Source organism: Agelaius tricolor, unplaced genomic scaffold (genome assembly GCF_023055355.1).
Source record: "Agelaius tricolor isolate 1412-34295 unplaced genomic scaffold, bAgeTri1.0.p SCAF_52, whole genome shotgun sequence".
NCBI classification, from domain to species: Eukaryota; Metazoa; Chordata; class Aves; order Passeriformes; family Icteridae; genus Agelaius; species Agelaius tricolor.
The window spans coordinates 1,643,501-1,666,882 of NW_027269312.1; the positions used below are offsets into that span (position 1 = coordinate 1,643,501).

Below are 23,382 nucleotides of genomic sequence, written 5' to 3' on the forward strand. Positions count from 1 at the left end.
CCCTGGGCACTCCCTGCTCCTGCTGTGACACCCCTGTTCCCCAGCCCCTCGTGTGCAGCCCCTGCTCAATATTTCCACACTTTTCCCTCTCTTCAGGTGTGCACATCCAGAACACAAACATTCTTTCCATGAGGTTCCAAAGGGCTGCAGGTTTTGTTCCAGAAGGAGGGTCCAGGTCAGCTTGTTGAGCAGATTGGTGTGGGATTTGCAGTTGTTTTGTGGTTTTCTCAGTCCCTTGGGGACAGGAACAAATAATCAGTTGCTGCATTTCCGGACTGGTTCCCTCACAGCTGAACCTGCAGGGGCAGTTTCCAGCCAGCCCTGCTCTGAAAACCATCAAAGGTCCTCCCAGAGCCACTGCTTGGGCTCCCTTTGGGGTTTGTGCTTCTTGCAGGGCTGAGCAAACCACAGGCAGGGCCTTTTTCCACCCACAGAATTCTCACCTCTGCAGCAGCTCTAAAGCTGCCAGAATCAAAGCCAAGGGGGCAGGGGGGACCCTCAGGTGCTGGCTGCCACCTGGGGCTGGGCAGAGCAGGGCTGGGCAATGGCCATCCCTGTGCAGTGGGGCTGGGCCATGGCTGGGCCCCAGCCTTGCATTGACAGGGGTCCCCAGGATGTGCCACCCCTGGGACAGGCACCCGGCCAGGAATGTGCAGGGACATTTCCGGAACTGCCACCCCTGGGACAGGACCCCCCATGCCAGGATGTGTCACCCCCTGGGACAGGATCCCCCCAGGACAGGAGCCTCTGGATGTGCCCCCCCAGGACAGAACCCCCCCCTTTCCCATCTGACTCTCAGCACAAACGGCCTCTTCCTTCTTGCCCAGGAAAAAGAAAGTGAAAGTGTTGAGGGGGCACAGCCAAACACCTTCATCCCCCACAGCCTCCCCACCCTTCCCTGCACCCCCTGCTCCCCATTTTCACCCTACCCTGGCTCCCCCCAATCTATTCCTTGCTCAGGTGCTCCCCGGGATTGCTGAGCCAGGAACAGAGGGCAGAGGGCACCTGGAACAAAAGTGAGGAAAATAAGGAAAAAAGAGAAATAAAGAGAGGAAAAAGGCAAGGACATTGGAGGGCACAGAGGCAGAGCTACCCAGGACCCTCATGTGATGCCTGCACAGGAAATGAGCACCCCAGGGGGGGCAGTGCTGGGCCCTGGGTCACACCAAAATCTGAGGTACCCAGGGAAGGAGCTGAGATCCCTGTGTCCATCAAGCCACTGCCCATCCCTGGCACCTCCGTTGCCCTGGACCCCAACCATGGCACCCCCATTCCATATGTCCCACCTTGCCTGGGAGCCCCATCCCTGTACTGACATTCCCCAGGATCTCCATGGCCCTGGAACCCATTCCCAAGGAACCCTCTCCTGTTCATTCCAAGCCCTGAAATCTCCCATCCCCCAGGACCTTCATCCTCTCAGCTCCCCCATTCTCCCATCATCCACATCCAAAGAACCCCCATCCCATGACTCCAAATCCCTGGAGCCCATGTTCCATCACGATTCCTATCCCTGAGTCTCCCCAGCCCTGGGATCCATATTTCCATGCCCCCCACCCCAATCCTAAGTGACTCCCCCTCTTCAGGACCCCCATTGTTCAGGGACCCCATCCCTGGGACCCCCCATTCTCCTGGACACCCATCCCTGGCTCCCCAAACCCATTGAGCCCCCCCCTCCTGGGAACTCCATGTCCCACCTTGTCCCACCCAGTCTTGTCCCCAGCCTGTCCCCAGTTTGTGGCCACCCTGCCCCCACCAAGGGCCACCTACACATGAGGACGGACGTGACCTCGCTTCCTTCCCCTTCATCCCAAGAGCCGCCAGCCAGGGGAGCGGTGGCCACAGCAGCGAGTGACAGCCAGTGCACATGGCTGGGGACACCAGGATGGCCGGGAAGGTGGCGCTGCTCCTGTGGGGTGAGTGCCCCGGGCACGGGCCTGACACCCCGGGGATGGGGAGGGGAGGGGGCACAGGGGGGCTGCGGGATCCCCTGAGGTCTCCAATGCCAGCACAGCCAGAGCATGAGGTCACCAGAGCCATGGGGTGGCTGTGGGGATAGAGGAAGGGGGACAGGAATGTACTGCTGTCCCCTATGGGGACAGTTTGGGGACATCTCCCACACCCTGTGCCCCCCGTGCCTCTGTCCCCATGGTACCACCCCCACCCAGCCCTGTCCCTTCTCCCTTCCAGCCCAGACCCTCGGCCTCGCTGGTGAGTCCTCGGGAGATGCCATGTTCCCACCCCGCTGTCCCCAGCCCCACGCTGGCCCTGGCAGGCTGGTGTCCCCTGTCACCCACAGGTGCCCAGACCACCCAGCTCCTGGTGGAGCCCCCCTGGAGGCCGGCGGTGCTGTGGGACCGGGTGACCCTGACCTGCCAGGGCTCGGGGACCGCCGGTGCCACAACTTGGTATAAGGATGGGCAGCTCTGGGGGCAGCAGGGACTCGACCACCTGAGTGTCACTGAGAGTGGCACCTACACGTGTGACAGACCTGGCAGTGGGCACAGCCCCCCTGTTAGAGTCTTAGATGGTGAGTGGGGATCTTAAATCATCTGGGTGGCCGCTGATAGATCTGGGTGGGCTCCACTCTGTGGGTGGCCTCACACCCCTTGTGTGGTGCCCTGCACACAGGAACATCCCAGTTCATCCCAGTGCACCCACATGTCCCCAGTGCCATGGGGACCCTCCTTGGACCTGTCTCAAGCCTCTCAGTGAGATGGGACCCTCCTGTCCCACAGATGAGCTGGTGCTGCAGGTGCCAGCACGGGCACTGCTGGAGGGGGACACAGTGACACTGCGCTGCCGGGGCCGGCAGGACAGCCCGGTCACCACGGTGCGATTTTACCGGGAGGAGAAGGATCTGTGGGGGTCCCGCAGGGGAACCGAGCTGTCCCTGTCCCCTCTGCAGCTGCACCACAGTGGTCACTACACCTGCAGCAGCTTTGCGAGGCCCTTTCTTTCACGGTCAGCAGCAGTGCCAGTGACAGTGCACGGTGAGCACCCCCACAGTTGGAATTCTGATCTCCTGACACCTCCAAAGCCCTTTCCCAGTGGACTCAGAGCCACAGTCCTCACCTCCCCTCTTCTTCCCTGAGTTCTTCTCGGTGCCGGTGCTGGAGGGTCACCACAATCCCACCGAGGGGTCCCCCCGACTCTCAGCTGCCTCAGCACCCCCAGCCCCCTGTGGCCCCGAGCCTCCCTCCTGCTCGTGTTCTACCGGGATGGGCAGGTGGTGAGGGGCCCTTAGGGGTCCCCGCAGCTGCTGGTGCCCACCGTGGGGGTCTCCCACTCGGGGAATTACAGCTGCCAGGTGCACTCCAAGGGGGGGTCGTGCGGAAGAGCAGAGCCCGGCTCCGTGTCACGGTGCACAGTGAGTGCGGGGATGGGCACGGGGAGCCCTCACAGTCTGCTTGGGTCCCTCATCACTGTCTGGGGAGTTCCATCAGTGCCAGGAGACCCCATCCCTCACTGGGTCCCTTCACCCCTCCCGAGGTCCCCTCACCCCTCTCTGAAGTCCCGTCACATTCCCCAGGTCTCACCATCCCCTCCCTTGGGTCCCTGTACCCTCCCTGGATTCAGCCCCCTCCCTCACCAGGTGTCCCTTCCCTAACTCCCCGATCCTTCCTTGGAGTCCCTTTCGAGACCACCCAGTCTCTTCGCCCCCTCTGCCTCACTGGGATCCCTCTTCCCCTCCCTTTCCCCCCAGGTCCCTCACTGTCCCCTTCTGTCACCCCCTCCCACAGGGGTCCCGCTCTTGGGGGTGTCCCTGTCAGCACAGCCCCCCAGGGGACAGGTGGCACTCGGGGACCGCCTGGTGCTGAGCTGCATGGTGGCTGCAGGGACAGGTCCCCTGTCCTTCTCCTGGCACCAGGAGGGCTCGGGGGCACTGCTGGGCACCAGCCCCCACCTGGAGCTGCACCACGTTGAGGACAATGACAGCGGCCAGTACCAGTGCCGGGTCAGCAATGGGGACAGCGTGGCCGAGAGTGACCCCATGAATGTCACCGTCCTGGGTGAACAGGAACTTCGCGCTGGTGGTGACCCAACCGCAGCACCCCCATCCCACCTTGCACAGTGCCAGCCTTCTTTATGTCCCCACAGTGCCTGTGGCCAATGCCACCATCATCCCAAGTTCCCCATCACACCAGGTGCATGCAGGTGACAACGTGACCCTTCGCTGCTCAGTGCAGGTGGGCTCAGCCCCTGTCACCTTCACCTGGCTGCACAACGGGAAGGAGGTGGCCCAGGGTCCCCTCCTGGAGCTCAGGGACTTCGATGTGGGACATTCGGGCACCTACCAGTGCATGGCCACCAACCAGCTGGGACAGGACGGGCACCGCATGTTCCAGGCACTCAGCCCAGAGCTGGCCCTGGAGGTGACAGCATGGGACACAGAGACACACAGAGTCACAGGTGGAGTCACACAGGGTTACTCGGAGATGCAAGACCCCGGGGGTGATGGGTCACCCTGATGTATCCCCCTCTGTTTCTTGCAGTGGCTGCAGGGGTCAGTGGGGCTCTTTTGTTCCTGCTCCTGCTCGTGGGTGTCATTATTGCCTGGCACCGGTGGCACCGTGTTGGTGGGTGACAACGGGGACGGGGGTCCCAGGGAGATGTAGAGGCCCACAGAGTTGGGGAGCGATAGGGCGGCACCCACAGCCCCAGAAATGTGACTTTGGGTGGGAGTCCTGTAGGGTTTGGGCAGTTGCTGGATGGTGCTGCAGGGATGTTGAGGGTTCTTCACGGGGGCCCTGGGGGTGTTTGGTGGTCTTTGTCCCAGCTGGATTTGGGTGCTTGAGGCTGACTTGGTTGGGGCCACTGGAGAGGTTCACAGATTCTGGGGGGTTTCAGGGATGCTTGGGCATCCCATGGGGGTTCAGCAATCCTGAGAGAGGTCAGGGCCCTGGGACCCCACAGTGACTTCTCCTCTCTTTCTTTTGCAGCTGCCAGGAAGCAGCAGGAAAGGTGAGTGGGGAGCTCAAACCACACTCTCCCCTTTTACCCGAACCCCTGAAGACCTCCCATTCCCTCCCCCACATCCCCTTTTTTCCCTCAGGGCCCCCCCGGATCCCCCGGCCCCCCCAGAGGAGGGGGAGGTGCTGTACACCCACGTCGTGGTCACCAAGAGGGCAGGGGGTGAGTACGGGGGGGACACACGCAGAGGGACACGTCACCCACCAGTGTCACCCCACCCAGATCCCACAGCCCGTGTCTCTCGCAGAGTCCCCCCGTGCCACCACCCTCCAGGATGCACAGGTGACCTACACGGAACTGCAGGGACCCCAGGGGCGACCCCGGGAACCCGGTGACATCTATGGGAATGTGCTGTGACACTGGGGGGAACTGGGGGCACTGGGGGTCCCCACCCATGGGCACCCACTCATGTCTGTGCTGCCACTAAAAACTGCCCCTCTCCCTCCCCGTGGGGGCACAAAGATCCCAATGGGCTGAGAGAAGAACAATTTCCTGCGACAGCTAAGAGAGAGAATAAAACCAACAGCAACAGCAACAAGGTTCAGAGTCCAAATTGTCACACAAGGAACGATTTCCAGGGAAAGCCCCCAAAAGGGAACAATCCCCAGACAGTTCCCCCCAGCACGTTTCCTCCACTAGAGGAACCTGGCAGAGCCCTGGATCTTCGTTCCTCTCGCGGCCAAAGTGGCCTTCAGGAGGTTCTGGATTCTTGTGTCCCTGTCCTAAACCCCTCCTCTGCCATTTTCCCCACACAAGGATGTCACAAAAGCCCTGTAGGGGTTCTGGAGTCTCACCTTTTGCCTGGGCAGTAGGGATCAAGCCATGGCACAGGGAAGGGTGTCAGAGACAGGAAAATTTGATGTCTGGAGACATTTTGGAACACCTGTGTGTTCCACAGGGGTGGGTCAAAGACTTGCTATGGTGAGACAGGGCCCCGTATGTCCGTCAGTCTGTCAACCATGGCACATTGGGGACAGTGTGAGGCTCTGCCAAAGCCAGCTCTGGAGTGGCCGGGTGACCAGGAGTGCCACCTTGGGAGAGGGCCCTTGGTGGCCCAACTGGCTTAAAAGGCAAAGCATGAGGTGGCCAAATCCCTGACTGTGTCTCCTCTTGGGGTGTCTGTCCCATCCACACTGGAACCCAGGAGCTGGCAACTCATTTAGATGAGAAATATCCGCCAAGGAAAGTGGGAATGTTCCCAGAATGGAAGGAAGACCCATGTCTAAAATTTTTTAAATTTGAAAAATGATGAGGCTTACAGGCCAAAATGTAGGAAAAGGAATAACAGGTCTTTTCTAGGAAATTTATAAACCAGAACAGAACCAACAACACAAACGCAGAACTTTCGCTCCTGCTCAGTGCTGTTGGTTTTTGTGGCAGTTATAACCGCGGCCAGCAGGGGCCGCTGCAGGGAGCACTCCCGGCCAGCAGGGGGCGACCCGCTCCAGCTCCATCCCCTCAGGGCCCCTGGTGGCCTCGGCCGGGAGGGAGGAGGGCAAATCGCTCCTTTTGCAAACTCACGGCCACCAATTGGTCCCAGCACCACCACCGGCAGCGGGCAGGAGCCGCCAAGGCAGCAGGTTGGATCCCAGTGCCCACTGGCAGCGTAGCAGTGTCCTGGGGCCGGGCATACGCCCTGCACAACACCCGCGACCGCTCTCCATGATCCCGAATGGAAGGAAGGCAGCGCCTGACCCCAGGCAGGTCTCAGGTCCACAACAGCCCCTCTGGTGGCTTTACACCACAATTCCTGCAAACCCTCAGCCTTTCACACAGGTGAGGAGGGCAGGGATGGAGCAGCTTTGGGGCCAACTGGAATCCACACAGGGTCACTCCCCCGAGCTCCACCACAGCCACTTTTCGCTCTTATCTGATGGCCACAGCCTGATACCAAACATTCTTTCCATGAGGTTCCTGAAGGCTGCAAGTTTTGTTCAAGAGAAAGGTCCAGGGCAGCTTGTTGAGCTGATTGCTGTGGGTTTTGCTGTTATTCTGGACCTCTCTCAGTCCCTTACCAAGAGGAACAAATGATCAATTGCTGCATTTCCAGACTGGTTCCCTCACAGCTGCCCCTGCAGGGGCAGTTTTCAGCCAGTCCTGCTCTGAAAACCATCAAAGGTCCTCTCAGAGCCACTGTTTGGACTCCCATCAGGGTTTCTGCTTCTTGCAGAACTGCAGAAACCACAGGCAGGCCTTTCCCCCCCTACAGAATTCTCACCTCTGCAGCAGCTCTAAAGCTGCCAAAATCAAAGCCAAGGGGGCAGGGGGGACCCTCAGGTGCTGGCTGCCACCTGGGGCTGGGCAGAGCAGGGCTGGGCAATGGCCATCCCTGTGCAGTGGGGCTGGGCCATGGCTGGGCCCCACCCTTGGATGGCTTCTGGCTTCAAGGAGCAGGAGTTTTTGTCTCCTTCCTGGCTCGGGCTCCATTCCCTAGCTCCTTTTGCTGGCTCAGATCCTGCAGGGGATGAGCACGAATGGAAAAGTCTGGACCCCTCCAAAGCTGCCATGCTCCAGGACAGGTGCCCCTTGTCCATCACGTGTCCCCCCTGGGACAGGATCCACCCAGGACAGAAGCCCCCTGGATATGACCCCCAGGACAGAACCCCCCTCCGTGTGACAAACGTGTCAAACGGCCTCTTCCTTCTGCTGCGGGAGAGAGAAAGTAAAAGTGTTGGGGGGTGTAAAAGCTGGACTCCCCCATCCTCCACAGCCTCCCCAGCCCTCCCTGCAGGCCCTTCACCCCTGCTTCCCCCACCCTGGGCTTCCCCCAACTCCTTCCCTGCTCAGTTGCCCCCAAGGATCATCAAGGCAGCAACTGGGGGGCTTGTGAAATTGTGGGGTAAAATGATGGAAATGGAAATAAAGAGAGGGAAAAGTCACTGGGGCTGTGGGAACAGACGCAGAGCCCCTTGGAATCTGTCTGGGGTGATCCTGCAGGTGTATTTACCCTGCCTATTTGTGCATCTGCTCTTCTAAGTGTTCCTCAGCACTCTGGATATGCCAGAGGAGGTCGATACCTGTGGGAAGTTAGGGACAGGCAATTGGACAGGCAATCACGTTGTACAGGCAGACAGAACCCCTTCCCTCAGCTGTTAAAGTTATTTAGCCCCCTGTTTGTTGGCCAGTGACCCCCGTTTGTGATGCAAGCAGAACCAAGGTTCTATAACCCCACGTAACCAGTTAATAAACGCCATTTTGACGTCCACCATATAAATGTCTGTGAGCACATGGCCCGAGCGGCTGGAGGTTTGCCGCCGTGCCGTTCCTGAACCAGGTCACTACATCTCAGCGGAGGCAACAAGTGGTGCCAAAACCCAGGAAATTAGCCGGGAAACGGGAATCTCCTGGACGGGTGAACGGCGGCTGTAGTGGCTGTGCCTGCTCGGCAGGGAGGACGCTCCCGGACCAGCGAGGAGGATGTAAGCTCTCGCGAAGGTCGTATTTCAGATCCATAAGTAATGGGGTATTGATTGTAATCCAAAAGACTTTACCCTCACAGTGTCGAGGGCTGGTGCAAATTGGGGTCATTGACCAGCCAGTGGACATACTCCACCTAGAAATATGGGATAAATGTACCAAGGCTCTAGCCAAGGAAAAAATGTCCTCAGGATCGGGGAGAAATCTTAAATCATGGGGAAAAGTGGTACAGGCTCTGCAAAAGGCTCAGCAAGAGCAGGAAACTTGGAAAGCCGCGTGGGACTGTTTGCTAGCGGTGCCCTGGCTGGGTGTTGGGGCAACTCCGCAGACTATGGGTGATTGCGGTTCTGCCGAGTGCAGGGATTTGCAGCCACGGGGACTCTCTTCACAGCTCCCGAGCCCAAGCCCACCAGCTGAGGGAAAAGAGCAGGTGGGGTCTTTTTGGGACGGGCTGTCAGGGGAGGCGAGGAGCGCCGCCATTAACTTGGAGTCTGAGGGTGCCTGGGAGGGACCTCCGCCTTACGCACCGCAGGGTGGTGCCGAACCCCAGAGAGACGGGGGGGACGCGGACGTGGTCGGCGGGAATAGAGAAGATTTGCAGGACAGCACAGACATGTGCGAGCAGGAAAGAGGGCAGAGATGTGGAGGGGGAATCAGAGCCACTCAGAGCGTTCGTCTGGAAACATAGTCCTGTAAGAGGTGAGCCTCCCCCACCAGGAGGTGGGGCGAGCCTAGAGGGAAGGAGCGGCCCAATGCTAGAAAAAAGGGGCGGGGTCAAAGCGTGACAAAAAGGCTCTGGAGTCCGGAAGTATCCAGTCAGTCGACTTCCGGACCTGAGTCAGACTCGAGCTGGGATGAGTGATTAGACAAGCGGTCCGTAGCTGACTCCGATTCCGACTCCGACAAGGAGGGAGCGAGAGTATATAAGATTAGTAATCACAATGCTCCTGCTTGGGTTAAGGGGAAGTTAGAAAAGAGACGAACTCCACTTACAGACTGGAGGAAAATAAAAGTAGCATGCGCCAATTGGGCCCCATCAGCCACGCTAGCTTTCCCGGTCTGAGTGGGGGGGCACAGCGGAAATCAGAGAACCTGCTCACCAGTAAACCCTAAGGATGTGCAAGCCATTGTTAAAGCAATTGCAGACAGAGGGATTAATTCAGCTATGGTTTCCACTCTTATCGATAGCGTTTTTGGAGGAGATGAATGCTCACATTTGATATTAAACAAACTTGCAGATTAATTTTAAATGGGGTGGGGATGATTGTTTTCAAATAGGAATGGGAGGACAACTGCACAAAGCAACTAGCCTTAGTGACTGGGGCAAACCACCCACTGCACGGTTCTAGTATACAGCAGTTAATGGGTACAGACCCAACCATGGTCACCCCGCAGGCACAGGCCTTCGGGCCTTCAGGCCCATGAGGTTATGACAACTACCCGCGCCACTAGAGAGGCTATCCTCTCTAGGATATGAAGCAATGACCTGCTTCTAAGGTCATTGCTAGACCATTGCCATGGTCTACTATAAGCAAAGCGAGAGTCAAAGTTTTACACAATTTGTGGACCACCTCCAGGTAGCACTTGATTCCTCAGCCCTACCCTCGGAAGCGAAGGGCCCTGTGTTAGCGGAGTGTTTGTGCCAACAATGCAATTCAGCCACTAAGGACATTTTATGGTCATTACCACCCCGGTCTAACATCGTGGACATGATTAGGCATGTCGCAAAAGAAAAACATCTAGCCCCAATCCAGGCAGCTGTCCGCACTGCAATAACTAGTGTGATAGCATGCTTTAAGTGTGGCCAGGCAGGTCACGTTGCAATGAACTGCCCCCAGTCAGGGTATCCACCAACAGCTGTTCCCCCATGCCAGACGAGACCATGGGGGCCATGCTGGGCATGTGGCAAAAAGGGGCATTTTGCCAAAGAGTGCAGATCTAAATATCAGGGAAATGGGAGGGGGAGGGGGCACCCGGGCCACACACAGCTCCCTCCCACCTGGGACATGAAGCGGCCCAGTTATGCCAATTTTCAATGGGGCGCAGAGCTCCCGCACCCATGGCCCCCTCCAATGACCAATTTCTCAACTCAACCAATGGCTCAGCCAAACCCATCTACACCCCAGGAATACCAAGAACGGCTCCCTGGGGGCGAGGCCCCTGGGTGGCCCTGGCCATGAAAGCGTGGGAGCGGGACCCCTGGGTGGCCTTCACCGTGAAGGTGGGCAGACACCGGCTGATAGTGTGGGCAGTTTCCTGTCTCCATAACAACTCTGATGACTCTGCTATCTGCCTCCCCTTTTGGGTTGATACGGGTTTAGAAGTTACCGTCATCCCAAACATACACTGGTCTTCACAGTGGAAACTGGAAGAAGCCCCCATGGTGGGCGGGGTTGGAGGGCTGTCTCAGGCCCGAAAAAGCACCCAACTGGTAGCGATAACGCTCTGCACCGAAAGAGGACTGGGGAGAATTATCACCCTTTCCCCATATGTTATGTCATAATGCCCACCCTTGCTGGGGAGGGATGCCCTAACCCTGTTGGATGTCAGGATGACAAATTTATTCTAAGGGCCACTGCTGCGTACCCGCCACTACCCATCTGTTGTAGTGCGTTCTTATATTTTGTAATACTTTGAAGTAGTTGGTTTTGTATTCCCATGTTTTTCCCAAATGGTTTATCCCAGACTGTACCCCCCCCCTCCTTTTCCCTCTACTTGTGTTATCCCTTTCCCGGGATAAGATCTCCAAAACCCCCACCCTGGCTCTCTGCCAGTCACCTCGACATCCCAGCCCCCTACCTAGAAGTTTCGGTCCAAGTTGTCGAGTGATTAGCCAGGGGCCAAGGGTCAACCCCCCAAGTCCTGCCCCATACGCTGTTTTGTATGTCTATCCCCCCAGCACCCATCCCCCAGAGATACCTATTGGTCAGTAGGATTTTATCTATGTTAGTTTCCTCCCCCCTTTAAATGTGAGCTCCGGACATCCCCCAGTGCTCTCGGCAGGAACCCCCTGAGGTATAGGAGCTCCCTCGGGACTCCTTAATAAAACCTTGGAATACCCCCTGCTGGGAGTGGGCCCCTTTCCTCTTCCACCGACGTCTCGGTCGTCTCTGCTGCAACGAAGGCAACCAGCCTGAGTGCCCTCAGCACCCTCGGGGCACAGAGAGTGTCTCCCTGCAGTCGGCCGTGGTGGGGCTACCCCCCCCACTCTCTGCCGACCCGGGTAAGGCCCAGGGACTTGAGAGGCTTGCAGAGAGACTGGGAACGCTTGGCGCCCAGCCGTGGGGCTCTGGGACCATTCCAGGAGCCCACGGAAAGGGGCTCGGACATTCTTTCAGTCTGTTCGATAAGCCTTCGGCCGGCAAGCTACCTCAGGAAAGAAAAAACTCCGTTTTAGTGAGTTGCTCTCCTGTGGACGAAACTGGGAGCTTCGAAGTACCCCAAGAAGTCAGTTTCAGGTGGAAATCAACAACCCAGGCTTTTTCATTCCCCTCTCCTGCAGCTGGATTGGTAAGTTTTACCCTTCTCTTGTTTCTCCCCTCTTTGGGAGGGGGTGTTTCCCTGCCCTTTGTTCTCAGGCCCGCGGCGGAGGGCTGAAGTTTTTTTTTCTCTCTATTGTGGGCAGGCTGCCAGCTGTAGGCTTTTTTCTCCTCCCCCCCCCACCTGGGTTGCTGAAATTTGAGATACAAATTTAAAATCAGAGCCAAAATGGGTGCTAGGCTTTCTGTATCTCACAAGGGTGTCTATTATCATCTTTTAAACATTCTTAAGAGTGAAAAAATCCGATTTTCAAAAACAGATGTTAAACAGTTCGTCAGATGGCTTTTCCTTCACTTCCCCGACGTGTCCACTGAAAATCTCAGTGATTTGGCTTTTTGGGACAAAATTGGTAGTGAATTATTGAAGGCAGGGAAAGCAGGAGACATATCTCCGTCAAAATTCGCTTTTTTAGCCCTGCAGATAAGAAATGTTGTAAAATTTAATTTAAAGATGCAAGAACAGCCATCCGGCAACAGTTTCAATATCTCTGTTTCCCAAAAACCCGATCTACCCCCCTCCGAGTTCGGTTCTCCCTCCCCCACTCACCTTCCCCCACCCCCAGCCCATGCACAAACCCCTGCCCTCCCCCAGAGGCTTCCTGTCTCCAACCCGGACACTTCTGCCCTGAATTCCCGAAATCCCACCCTCCCCCCTGCTTCCACAAGTTATAATACCGTGTCTCACAACCTTAGTGCCCGCCTTGGTACCCCTGAGACGCGCCCGGTAACTTCTCAGGACCATAATGGCGGACACCACGTGGCAATGGTGGTTTCCTCGCCTTCCCATAATCCCTTTCGCTCTCCCAACAACCCATTCTGCTCCGAGCACCCCGCCCCCGAAACCCGCCTTCCCCCGTCCCCTCCCCCGGCTCCTCCCGCCCCGGCCCCGGCCGCCCCTCCTGCTCTGGCCCTGGCTGCCCCCGCCCCCTCAGAGCTCTGCCCGCCCGCCGCGGGCTCCCTCCGCCCCCCCCACGGCCCGCCCTCCGGCGCTCAGGACAGTGTAACAAGAGACGCTGTTGCCGGGAGACAAAACCCGGAAACAGCACAGTCCTTTTCTGTTGCCCCTGTCTCATATATTCCAGATGTCACCGGGGCATTCCAGCCAAATTATAGCCCCCTTTCTGTTGATTTTGTTAAAGAACTAGCCAAAGCCCAAAAAGATTTTGGGAGATCAAGTGAATATTTTAGAGGGCTCCTTAAAGCTACATTATTTGCTCACATTCTAACCCCTGCTGATATAAAACACCTTTTTTCCTGCCTGTTATCCTCTTCTGAATATCTCTTGTGGGAAGTTGCATGGCAAAAAGGATTGAGAGCAATTTTACCAGCTCTGTGGGCTGATGAAGCTACTGCTCGTGATGTTTATGGTAATATGTTATCTCTCGATCACCTCTGTGGACAGGGAGGTTGGGAAGATAGCATGATCCAGGCAGAAAGCATTCCCACAAGGGCTTTCAGAGAAGGTGCTAGAGCAGCTGAGAAAGCTTTCTTTGGGCTCCGTCCTAGTATTCCAATTGAAAATTATTTGAAAATAACACAATCTCCATCTGAGTCCTTTTTGAGTTTTGTGGAAAGGTTGAGAAAAGCTGTTGAATTGCAAGTTCAGAATGAAGGAGCCAGGATGGAAATCCTCACCGAGATTGCTAAAGAAAATGCCAATGAGAAGTGCAAAGCTGCTATTCTCAGCCTGCCTCTTGACCCAACGCCTACGCTGCAGGCCATGCTTGAAGTGTGTGAGAGGAAAGTTACCATCACCCTCGCTGACCACGACGAGAGACCAAAACCACAGAGGAGGATTGCTGCAGTGGAAACCCCTGAGCCATCATTCACCAGCCAGCTCCAGCATGTCACGATGCCACAAGAGAGAATCTCCAGCTCTAATAGACCTTGCCATCTTTGTGGGAAGTTGGGGCATTGGATGCCTGGCTGCCCTCTGAAAAAGCAGTTTTTAGATTTTAAATACAATACGCTTAAAAACCAGAATTCCCCAAAGGACCACCTCTCAAAAAACTGAGTAAAGAGCGCTCCTTTCCCCAGCGCTATGACAAAAATAGGGTGGGCTCAATTCAAGTACGGGGGAGGGAAAAGAAATCTAGTGTAAAAGATGTATCGGTGCCAAGCGAGGCACTGGCTTTGAACAAAACAGAACATTCATTTCATTGGAATAATCCCAGACCAATCTTAACCACTGACTCTTCACATAATCCTTACAGGCTGGCGTTGACCGAACCTCTCCATCTCAGAGACACTAACTGGCATTTCATATCTGTTAACCCTGAACAACCAGGTACTTGGACACAGCTTTGCCAGAAGCGTCACAGTAAGTATGTCGTCCTTGGGGACACAAAACACACACCCCAAGAAATTATTATTCCTCCGGGTCTCATATCATCAGACCCGAAACAATTTGTCATATGGCTTCACTGTACTCATCCACCCGTGTACTTGCCCAAAGGCCAAATCATAGCCCAAGCCATCCCAGTACCTGAGCCTCCATGGGACCGGAGCAAGCAGACACCCTCAGAGGTAAACTCCGTCCCAATGTCTGCTGGACTCAGGTATTGGGAAAAGAAAAACCCAAGCTATCATGTGGGTTACACCGTGGTGGCGAGTACAAGTCCATACAAGGACTTTTAGATACCGGAGCAGATGTCACGATTATTCCATCTAAAGAGTGGCCATCACACTGGGAATTGCAAAACGTAGCAGGACACGTGCAAGGTGTAGGGGGAATTCAATTGGCAAGACAGTCAAAAAACGTTGTTCAAATTGAGGGACCCAATGGCAAAATAGCTTCCATTCGCCCATTTGTTTTAGACTACACAGAGCCCCTCTGGGGCAGAGATTTAATGGTTCAATGGGGAACCACAATTGACATCCCAGAAAACCCGCAGGTTTTTCGGGGAGCGGTCGCTGAGGTGCGCCATGCCCAAAAATTGATTTGGAAAACTGATACTCCAATACGGGTAGTTCAGTGGCCGCTCAATAAAACCAAATTAAAGGCGCTTGAAGAACTTGTACAAGAGCAGTTAGAAAAAGGTCACATTGTGGAGACCACGTCGCCGTGGAATTCGCCTGTCTTTGTCATTAAAAAACCAAACAAAGACAAGTGGAGACTACTCCATGACCTCCGTCAAATCAACAACGTTATTGAGGACATGGGCTCCCTACAACCAGGAATGCCCTCACCAAGCATGCTTCCACAAAATTGGTCTTTAGCTGTAATTGACATCAAAGATTGTTTTTTTCACATTCCCCTACATCCTGACGATGCTCCGCGTTTTGCCTTCTCGGTTCCCACCATTAACCTGGAGGCCCCAATGAAGAGATACCATTGGACCGTCCTCCCTCAGGGACTAAAAGTCAGTCCTGTGATTTGCCAGAGGTATGTTTCTTCCTTGTTGTCTCCAGTCCGTGAAGCTGCAGGAGATTCCATCATCCTGCACTACATGGATGACATCCTGGTGTGTGCCCCAAGTGATGACATGCTTACTCACACACTTGACCTGACAATCAATGCATTGGTTGCTGAAGGGTTCGAGCTCCAAGAAGAAAAGATTCAAAAGATGCCACCTTGGAAGTACCTGGGCCTTGAAATTGGAAAGCGGACCATTGTGCCGCAAAAATTGACTATCAAACATGATATCAAAACCTTAGCGGATCTCCATCAACTCTGTGGATCCTTAAATTGGGTGAGACCTTGGCTAGGCATTTCCACCGAAGACCTAGCCCCCCTTTTCAATTTGTTAAAAGGGGGAGATGACCTTAGTGCTCCTAGGACCCTCACCCAGGAAGCGAAAACCGCACTGGAGAAAGTTCAGGAAATCATGTCTACTAGACAGGCCCACAGGTGCCAGCAGGGTCTCCCCGTCAAATTTATCATCTTAGGCAAATTGCCACATCTCCATGGTATGATTTTTCAGTGGGAAACTGTCCAGGCAAAGAAAAAGGACCAGGTCAAGAAAGATCCCCTCTTAATTATAGAATGGGTCTTTCTCAGTCACAACAGGTCAAAAAGGATGACAATGCCACAAGAGCTGATGGCAGAATTGATCCGGAAAGCAAGGATACGGATCAGAGAATTGGCAGGGTGTGACTTTGACTGCATTTACATTTCCTTAAAACTGAAATCAGGCCATTTGTCTCAAGCAATGCTAGAGCAATTTTATCAAGAGAATGAAGCCTTGCAATTAGCCCTAGATAGCTACACAGGCCAAATTTCAATTCACAGACCGGCCCACAAAATTTTCAACTCAGATGTTCAGTTTTCATTATCACTGACAAGTATTCAGAGCAGGACACCTCTAAAAGCACTGACAGTTTTTACTGATGCGTCTGGTGCGTCTCACAAGTCAGTGGTAACTTGGAAAGATCCCCAAACTCAACAGTGGGAGGCAGATATTGCTAAGGTGGAAGGATCACCCCAAATTGCTGAGTTGGCCGCTGTAGTCAGAGCTTTTGAGAAGTTTCCTGAGCCTTTAAATGTAGTTACTGATTCAGCTTATGTTGCAGGTGTAGTGTCTAGGGCAGAGAATGCTGTGTTGCAAGAAGTTTCCAACATTCCTTTATATGAATTTGCGGCTGCGCTGATTGCAAGAGACCCGGCTGCTCACAGCCCAGCACGCAGTCTGGGTGCTTGCCCGACTCGGAGTCGGGTCCGCACCTGTGGGTCACAGCCTCACAAGAGAGCGATAGCCACGAAGCGCGCAGAGACGAAGAGAGGACTCAGGCAGTGAAGGGAGAAACGTTGGATTTATTGACCAACAAATGGGAGAACTGAGGGAAGTTACAGGGAGCAAGGTAGGGGGAAGCTGCCTGAGCAAGGAGCAACTGGGATGCAACAACTTATAAAGGCAGGGGGTGGGGATGGGTGTAAACTTCCAACAACAAATCAGGACACAGAAACTTAGATACATACTAAGAGTGACAGAACAGGTTAACAAATCAAGAAAAAATTGAGGAGGGGCCCCAGCCCCTGACCAATCACCCGACGCCTTGGAGAGAAGAGTCTAGAAGAAGAGGATGGGTCGCCGGGTGACGGACAAGGGGACTGGGGAGGGGAAAACTTGGATACATGAAAGGCACCATAGCAACACAGGAGGGGCGAAAGGATTGACATAAAACTGCTCGAAGCAGGGGAATTCCAAGACAAAACCATTGATACTTAGGATAGGGGGTGCTGGAGTGAACCAAGAACAGGACACCACATGAATTACTTTCTAAGTTAGTAAGAATTATTTCTGGCCGAGAACACCCATTTTATGTGATGCATGTTAGGTCACACACAGACCTGCCGGGGTTCATTGCAGAAGGTAACCGGAAAGCTGATGCCCTTGCGGCTACAGCCAAGATGGCCCCGCTCCCAGAGGTATTCCAACAAGCAAAGATCAGTCATCAATTTTTTCATCAGAATGCACCTGCCTTGGTTCGGCAATTCCATCTGAAGCACAAACAAGCCCAAGCCATCGTAGCCACCTGCCCTTCTTGTCAAAATCAGTCACTACCTACCTTAAGTGCAGGTGCAAACCCTAGGGGCTTGCAGAGCTGCGAAGTGTGGCAGACAGATGTAACCCACATCCCATCATTTGGCAGATTTAAATATGCCCACGTCTCTGTGGATACCTTTTCTGGTGCCATCTATGCTTCTGCCCACACAGGGGAGAAAGCCAGTGAGGTAAAGAAGCATTTCATGCAAGCCTTTTCCACATTAGGAATCCCTAAGGTCATCAAAACAGACAATGGCCCAGCGTACAAGTCCAAAGACCTTCAGAGCTTCCTGCAGCAATGGGGAATAGAACACAAAACAGGCATCCCCTATTCCCCGACAGGCCAAGCTGTGGTGGAGAGAGCCCATCAGAACCTAAAAAAGGTTCTTCACCAACAACGTGAAGTGATGAAAACAGAGACCCCTCAAATCCGGCTGTCCAAAGCGCTGTTCACACTGAACTTTTTGAACTGTACCTTTGAAAACCTTAACCCACCTATTGTAAGACATTTTAACGAGAACAGTCAGCACAAATTAAAAGTCCGTCCGCCAGTCCTCATAAAGGACCCTGAAACTTGGAAAATAGAGGGGCCCCATGAGCTCGTAGTCTGGGGTAGGGGATATGCGTGCGTATCCACTCCCTCAGGCTTGAGATGGATCCCCTCCAGGTGGGTGAGACCGTACATTCCTAAGGTGTCAAAGGACAAAGCTGCAACACAGGTAGCCAGTGCCTGCTGGAGGAGGAAGCGCCGTCAGACTCTTTAAAGTTAAATTGTTGTTACCTGGACCTCATCCCTAACACTTTTTATTTTCAGTTTTAGTGTTTTCCTTTGATCTGAACTCAGCCCTGGTGTCATCAGAATGAGCCCCATCCTTCCGTTGCTTCTGTTGACAGCCGTCCATCCAGGTCAGATGTGGATTGTTCCACAACCCCAAGCAAATGTGTGGACCACCCTCGCCAGAGTCCTCAACCAAGACCACATTTGCCTGTCAGCCTCTTCTGTGTCTGACCCGATGTCCACTTGCCTTGTGGGGATCCCATCTAAATATGATGAATTTCCGCCAACATTAGCTGCTCCCCTTCCCCCAGTATATAATCCGTTATCCCCTTGGTCAAAATTAATTGATAGACAAGCAGTAGCAGAAAAAGAACCCCAAGAATTTGAACTCCTTGGTTCTGCCAAGGCATTCTATTGTGTTCAGTTTACGTTTACACCAAAAGATCAAGTAGATTTGTACCATGAAGTCAAACAGTTTAAAGTGAATTATACAGCAAAAATTTGGTGTAATAAAATTTCCCAAGTAGGAATACCTTCTACCCCTGATAATAAGCCCCGTGCCCTTCCTAAGGGGTTTTTCCTCATTTGCGGGGACAGGGCATGGGCAGGCATCCCCTCTCGTCTAATCGGAGGTCCATGCACCATTGGAAAGCTGAGCCTGTTTACACCCAACAAAACCCAAATCATGGATTGGCGAACCAAAACCAACACCCGCAATTCGGCCCGCAAAAAGAGAGATTTAAGGAATCTGGACCCAAATTGCGATTCTGAAATTGTACATTGGTCCAAACCAAAAGGAGTTGCGATCACCGTGTTTTTGCCATGGGTGTCTGCAGCTAAAGCTCTAGGCGAATTATCACATCTAGAGTGTTGGGTTGCTAAACAGGCCAATATTACATCAGCTGCACTTTCAGACCTCCTGGCAGACGATGAAACAACAAGGCAAGCCACCCTACAAAATCGGGCTGCAATTGATTTTCTCCTCTTGCTACATAATCATCGTTGTGAGGAGTTTGAAGGTCTCTGTTGCCTGAATCTGTCATCCAAAGCTGAAAATGTCCACAAAATCATCGGGAAGATGCAACAAATGGTCCAAGACATCAAGCAAGAAACAGCAGACTGGATGGATGGACTCTTTCAAGGATGGGGACTCTCGGGCTGGGTCAAATCCATTTTGAAATCTGTATTTTTAGTTTTGCTTGTTCTTCTTGTTATTTTGATCAGTTTTGGGATTATCAAGAGCATTGTGACCAAACTGATCTCGAAAGCTATTTCCCCTTTAGAGGTCAATCAGGTGACTGTTCCCACCTCTTCTGAGGAAGAGACAGAAACCTCTGCAGAATTTACAAAACAGCCTTGGTTTGCTGATGATTGATAGCACTCCGAGCTGAAATTTAATGTTTAGGTGCCTCTTCCTTTTTTATTTAAACGAAAAGAGGGAGATGTTGTAGTGCGTTCTTATATTTTGTAATACTTTGAAGTAGTTGGTTTTGTATTCCCATGTTTTTCCCAAATGGTTTATCCCAGACTGTACCCCCCCCCTCCTTTTCCCTCTACTTGTGTTATCCCTTTCCCGGGATAAGATCTCCAAAACCCCCACCCTGGCTCTCTGCCAGTCACCTCGACATCCCAGCCCCCTACCTAGAAGTTTCGGTCCAAGTTGTCGAGTGATTAGCCAGGGGCCAAGGGTCAACCCCCCAAGTCCTGCCCCATACGCTGTTTTGTATGTCTATCCCCCCAGCACCCATCCCCCAGAGATACCTATTGGTCAGTAGGATTTTATCTATGTTAGTTTCCTCCCCCCTTTAAATGTGAGCTCCGGACATCCCCCAGTGCTCTCGGCAGGAACCCCCTGAGGTATAGGAGCTCCCTCGGGACTCCTTAATAAAACCTTGGAATACCCCCTGCTGGGAGTGGGCCCCTTTCCTCTTCCACCGACGTCTCGGTCGTCTCTGCTGCAACGAAGGCAACCAGCCTGAGTGCCCTCAGCACCCTCGGGGCACAGAGAGTGTCTCCCTGCAGTCGGCCGTGGTGGGGCTACCCCCCCCACTCTCTGCCGACCCGGGTAAGGCCCAGGGACTTGAGAGGCTTGCAGAGAGACTGGGACACCCATCAAACTAACATGGAAATCAGCGGACCCTGTATGGGTCGAGCAGTGGCCCTTGTCAAAGCCTCGAATGACTGCCCTTCTTGAGCTAATTAGCCGTGAGCTACAGCGGAACCACGTAGAACCCTCCACAAGCCCATGGAACACTCCAATCTTTGTAATACCCAAACGTTCCAGTGAGCACTTCCACCTCCTGCACAACCTGCAAGAGGTGAACAAAAGAATTCAACCAATGGCTCCTGTACAAACTTTGCTGCTGATGAATTTGATGATACCAAGAGGACAGCCCTGTGCAGTGCTTGACATTAAAGACTGCTTCTTTTCCATTCCCCTGCACGAGGAAGACAAAGAGCAGTTTGCCTTTTCCGTCACCTTCCTGAACAGCCAGTGGCCCAACCTGCGCTTCCAGTGGAGAGTATGGCCTCAGGGAATGGTCAACTCCCCTACCATTTGCCAAATCACAGTGGACCGAGCACTAGCACCAGTCCGGCAGAACGATCCAACTGTGACCATTATTCAATACATGGACGACATCCCGATCGCCGCGCCATCAATGAGCCAAGTAGACCGGCTAGTGTTGACAGTCTCGGAGACCTTGAAAATTAAATGGGTTCGAAATTGCAAGTGCAAAAATAAAAAAGGGACTGTGCATAACTTTTTTAGGAGTGGGAATCTCGAACTCCTATATAACCCCTCCCCAGATAAAAATTCGCCGAGACATCAAGATGCTCCATGACACGCAGCAGCTGGTAGGATCCCTACAATGGCTCCACAATATCATCCTGATCCCTCCCGAGGTCATGGACCCCCTGAACGACCTCCTGAGAGGGAAAAACCCATGGGAACGAAAAACTCTGACACCAGAAGTGATAAGTTCGCTCAATTTTATTGAACATCAAATGTCAGTGAGTACGCTCACCAGATGGGACTCAGGTGCACCAATTGACCTGTATGTCCACTTTACAAAGAAAGGGGGAGTAGGAGCCCTAGCCCAAGGGCCCCCCAACAAAGCCCAACCGATACAATGGGTGGTCTTGGGAAAACCATCATGCGCTTTTTCCCTGGGAGTTGCGTGCCTTAGCAGCCTTATCATGAAAGGCAGGAAACTCGCCCTAAGGCATTTGGGCATTGAACCTGCCAAGATATATCTGCCCTTCCGCACGCAGCTTTCCACACAGTCAGCAACAATATTAGAGCATCTAGCCATAGACCTTGCTGGATTTGGAGGAGAGATTCATTATGCAGCAAAACCCCCTTGGGCTCAGCTGCTTGTGATTGTCAACATTGATCTCCCGCCAAAAATAACTGACCGGCCACAAGCAGGATCCACAGTTTTCATGGACACATCTTCGCTAACCTCCACCGCAGCAGCGATATGGCAGTCAGGAGAACAGTGGCAATGCATCAAAACGACCGATCCTACGCTTTCAGTCCAGCAAATTGAAACAGCCGCCGTAGTACTAGCATGTGGACTGCTCCCAGAAGAGCACCTCAGCATCGTAACCAACTCTATATTTGTGGCTAAGCTTTGCTTAGCCATGTCTGGACCCGGCGTGTCAGTGTCTGCGGTGGCGATGATGCTCAAAGAGGCACTTTTTTCACAAAAAGGCACCATATCTATCATCCACATTAACAGCCATAATACGGTTAAGGGATTCTTTCAAATTGGCAACGACAAGGCAGATGCTGTGGTAGGCCAGGGACAGGCGCTCGGAAGATTTCGGGCTGTAACGGAAAGTTACAGGAATCCTTCTACCCCCCTCCCCATAGATAAGGATCACCCTTGGAATGTAGCCAGACGTGTAGCCCCCCTAACCTATGCATGCCAGTAACTTTCCACTCCATACTAACCCTAGAAAGTATAGCCAAACCCCTGTCTGACGTAGAGAGACCCCTTAGTCCATAAATACCCTTAAGACCCCTCAATAAACGCCTTTAACCGTCCACCACATTGGTGTCAGCGTCCGTTATTGGCCACAAGGGATCCCACAAAGGAGATCGAAGTGCTGGACCCCTGAAACCAGGTCGCCGTGGCCTTCACAAGAAGGCAACAAGATGCTGCCGCAAGAGGGCTGTGGATGCTGAGAGATGCCCGTCAACTACATGAGTCCCTTCATATCGGAGCTAAAGCATTCGCGAAAATTGTGGGATTTCAGCGGCTGATGCAAAGCACGTTGTCGCCACCTGTCCCCACTGTCAAAAATCACCACTGTGGTCTAGCGGCATCAACCCCAGAGGCCTCAAAGCTACAGAAATATGGCAAACAGACTTTACATTAAGTCAGCTGCTTAGACCCCGAGCGTGGCTTGCAGTGACTGTGGATACATATAGTGGAGTGATCGTGACCACACAACATCAAAAAACTGACTCCAAAGCAACCGTCCAACATTGGTTAACGGCCATGGCATGGCTTGGTGTTCCAAAGCAGCTCAAGACAGACAATGGCCCGAATTTTGTTTCAAAATCGATCCAAGCATTCATTTCAAAATGGGGTATCACTTTAGTACATGGCATCCCATACAATAGCACTGGGCAAGCCATTGTTGAGCGAGCAAATCAAACTCTGAAAGCCAAGTTAGAGGTATTGGCAAAACCAGAGGGTTTTACTAATTCCGTTCCCCTGAGAGACCAAGCGTGCATACTGGCAACTCCTCTGCTAGCATTAAATCAATTCCCTAGGGGGGACGAGACAAGCAGCCCCACTCAGAGGCACTGGGCCACCTGAGCATTAGAGGAAGTCCCACAGGTTATAATTAAAAATGAACTAGGGAAATGGGAACAAGGCTGGAGACTGGTGCTTATGGGGCGAGGGTAGGCAGCTGTTGAAAAAGCCAATAGAGTTAAATGGTGCCCACTTAAGTCTATCAAACCAGACCTTCAGAGTAGAACTAATGAGAATTGTGAAGTTTTATTTGCAGGACCGGACCCTTGGACGCCTCCGCAACCCGTATACCCCAGTACCTGAGGAAAAATCATCAAGCACCCCGACAGCTCCCAGGAATCCCGCACCAGTGAGATCCAAGCAGCAACGGTATCTCTGTGTGATCTTGCTTTTAGGGTTAGTTGGCAGAGGGCAGGCCAATG

The 23,382-nt window shown here is 53.4% G+C and overlaps 1 protein-coding gene and 2 long non-coding RNA genes across 3 annotated transcripts; 2 read left to right on the plus strand and 1 right to left on the minus strand.

Annotated features, from left to right (window-relative positions):
* Positions 1-1,882: 1,882 nt before the first annotated feature.
* On the plus strand, positions 1,883-5,328 carry LOC139604548 (Fc receptor-like protein 2). Its single transcript, XM_071455678.1, has 9 exons — positions 1,883-1,913; positions 2,188-2,208; positions 2,297-2,527; positions 2,736-2,990; positions 3,741-4,010; positions 4,099-4,410; positions 4,941-4,962; positions 5,054-5,133; positions 5,219-5,328. Exons 1-9 carry the CDS (start codon positions 1,883-1,885, stop codon positions 5,326-5,328), a joined length of 1,332 nt encoding a protein of 443 aa, XP_071311779.1.
* Positions 5,329-12,097: 6,769 nt separating this feature from the next.
* LOC139604513 (uncharacterized) lies at positions 12,098-12,729 on the minus strand. The gene is made up of 2 exons (XR_011683999.1): positions 12,616-12,729; positions 12,098-12,342 (listed from the first exon to the last, which is right to left on the minus strand). It is a non-coding gene; the product is annotated as an uncharacterized lncRNA (long non-coding RNA).
* A 630-nt stretch (positions 12,730-13,359) lies between these two features.
* On the plus strand, positions 13,360-20,094 carry LOC139604520 (uncharacterized). The gene is made up of 2 exons (XR_011684007.1): positions 13,360-14,247; positions 18,228-20,094. It is a non-coding gene; the product is annotated as an uncharacterized lncRNA (long non-coding RNA).
* Positions 20,095-23,382: the final 3,288 nt, after the last annotated feature.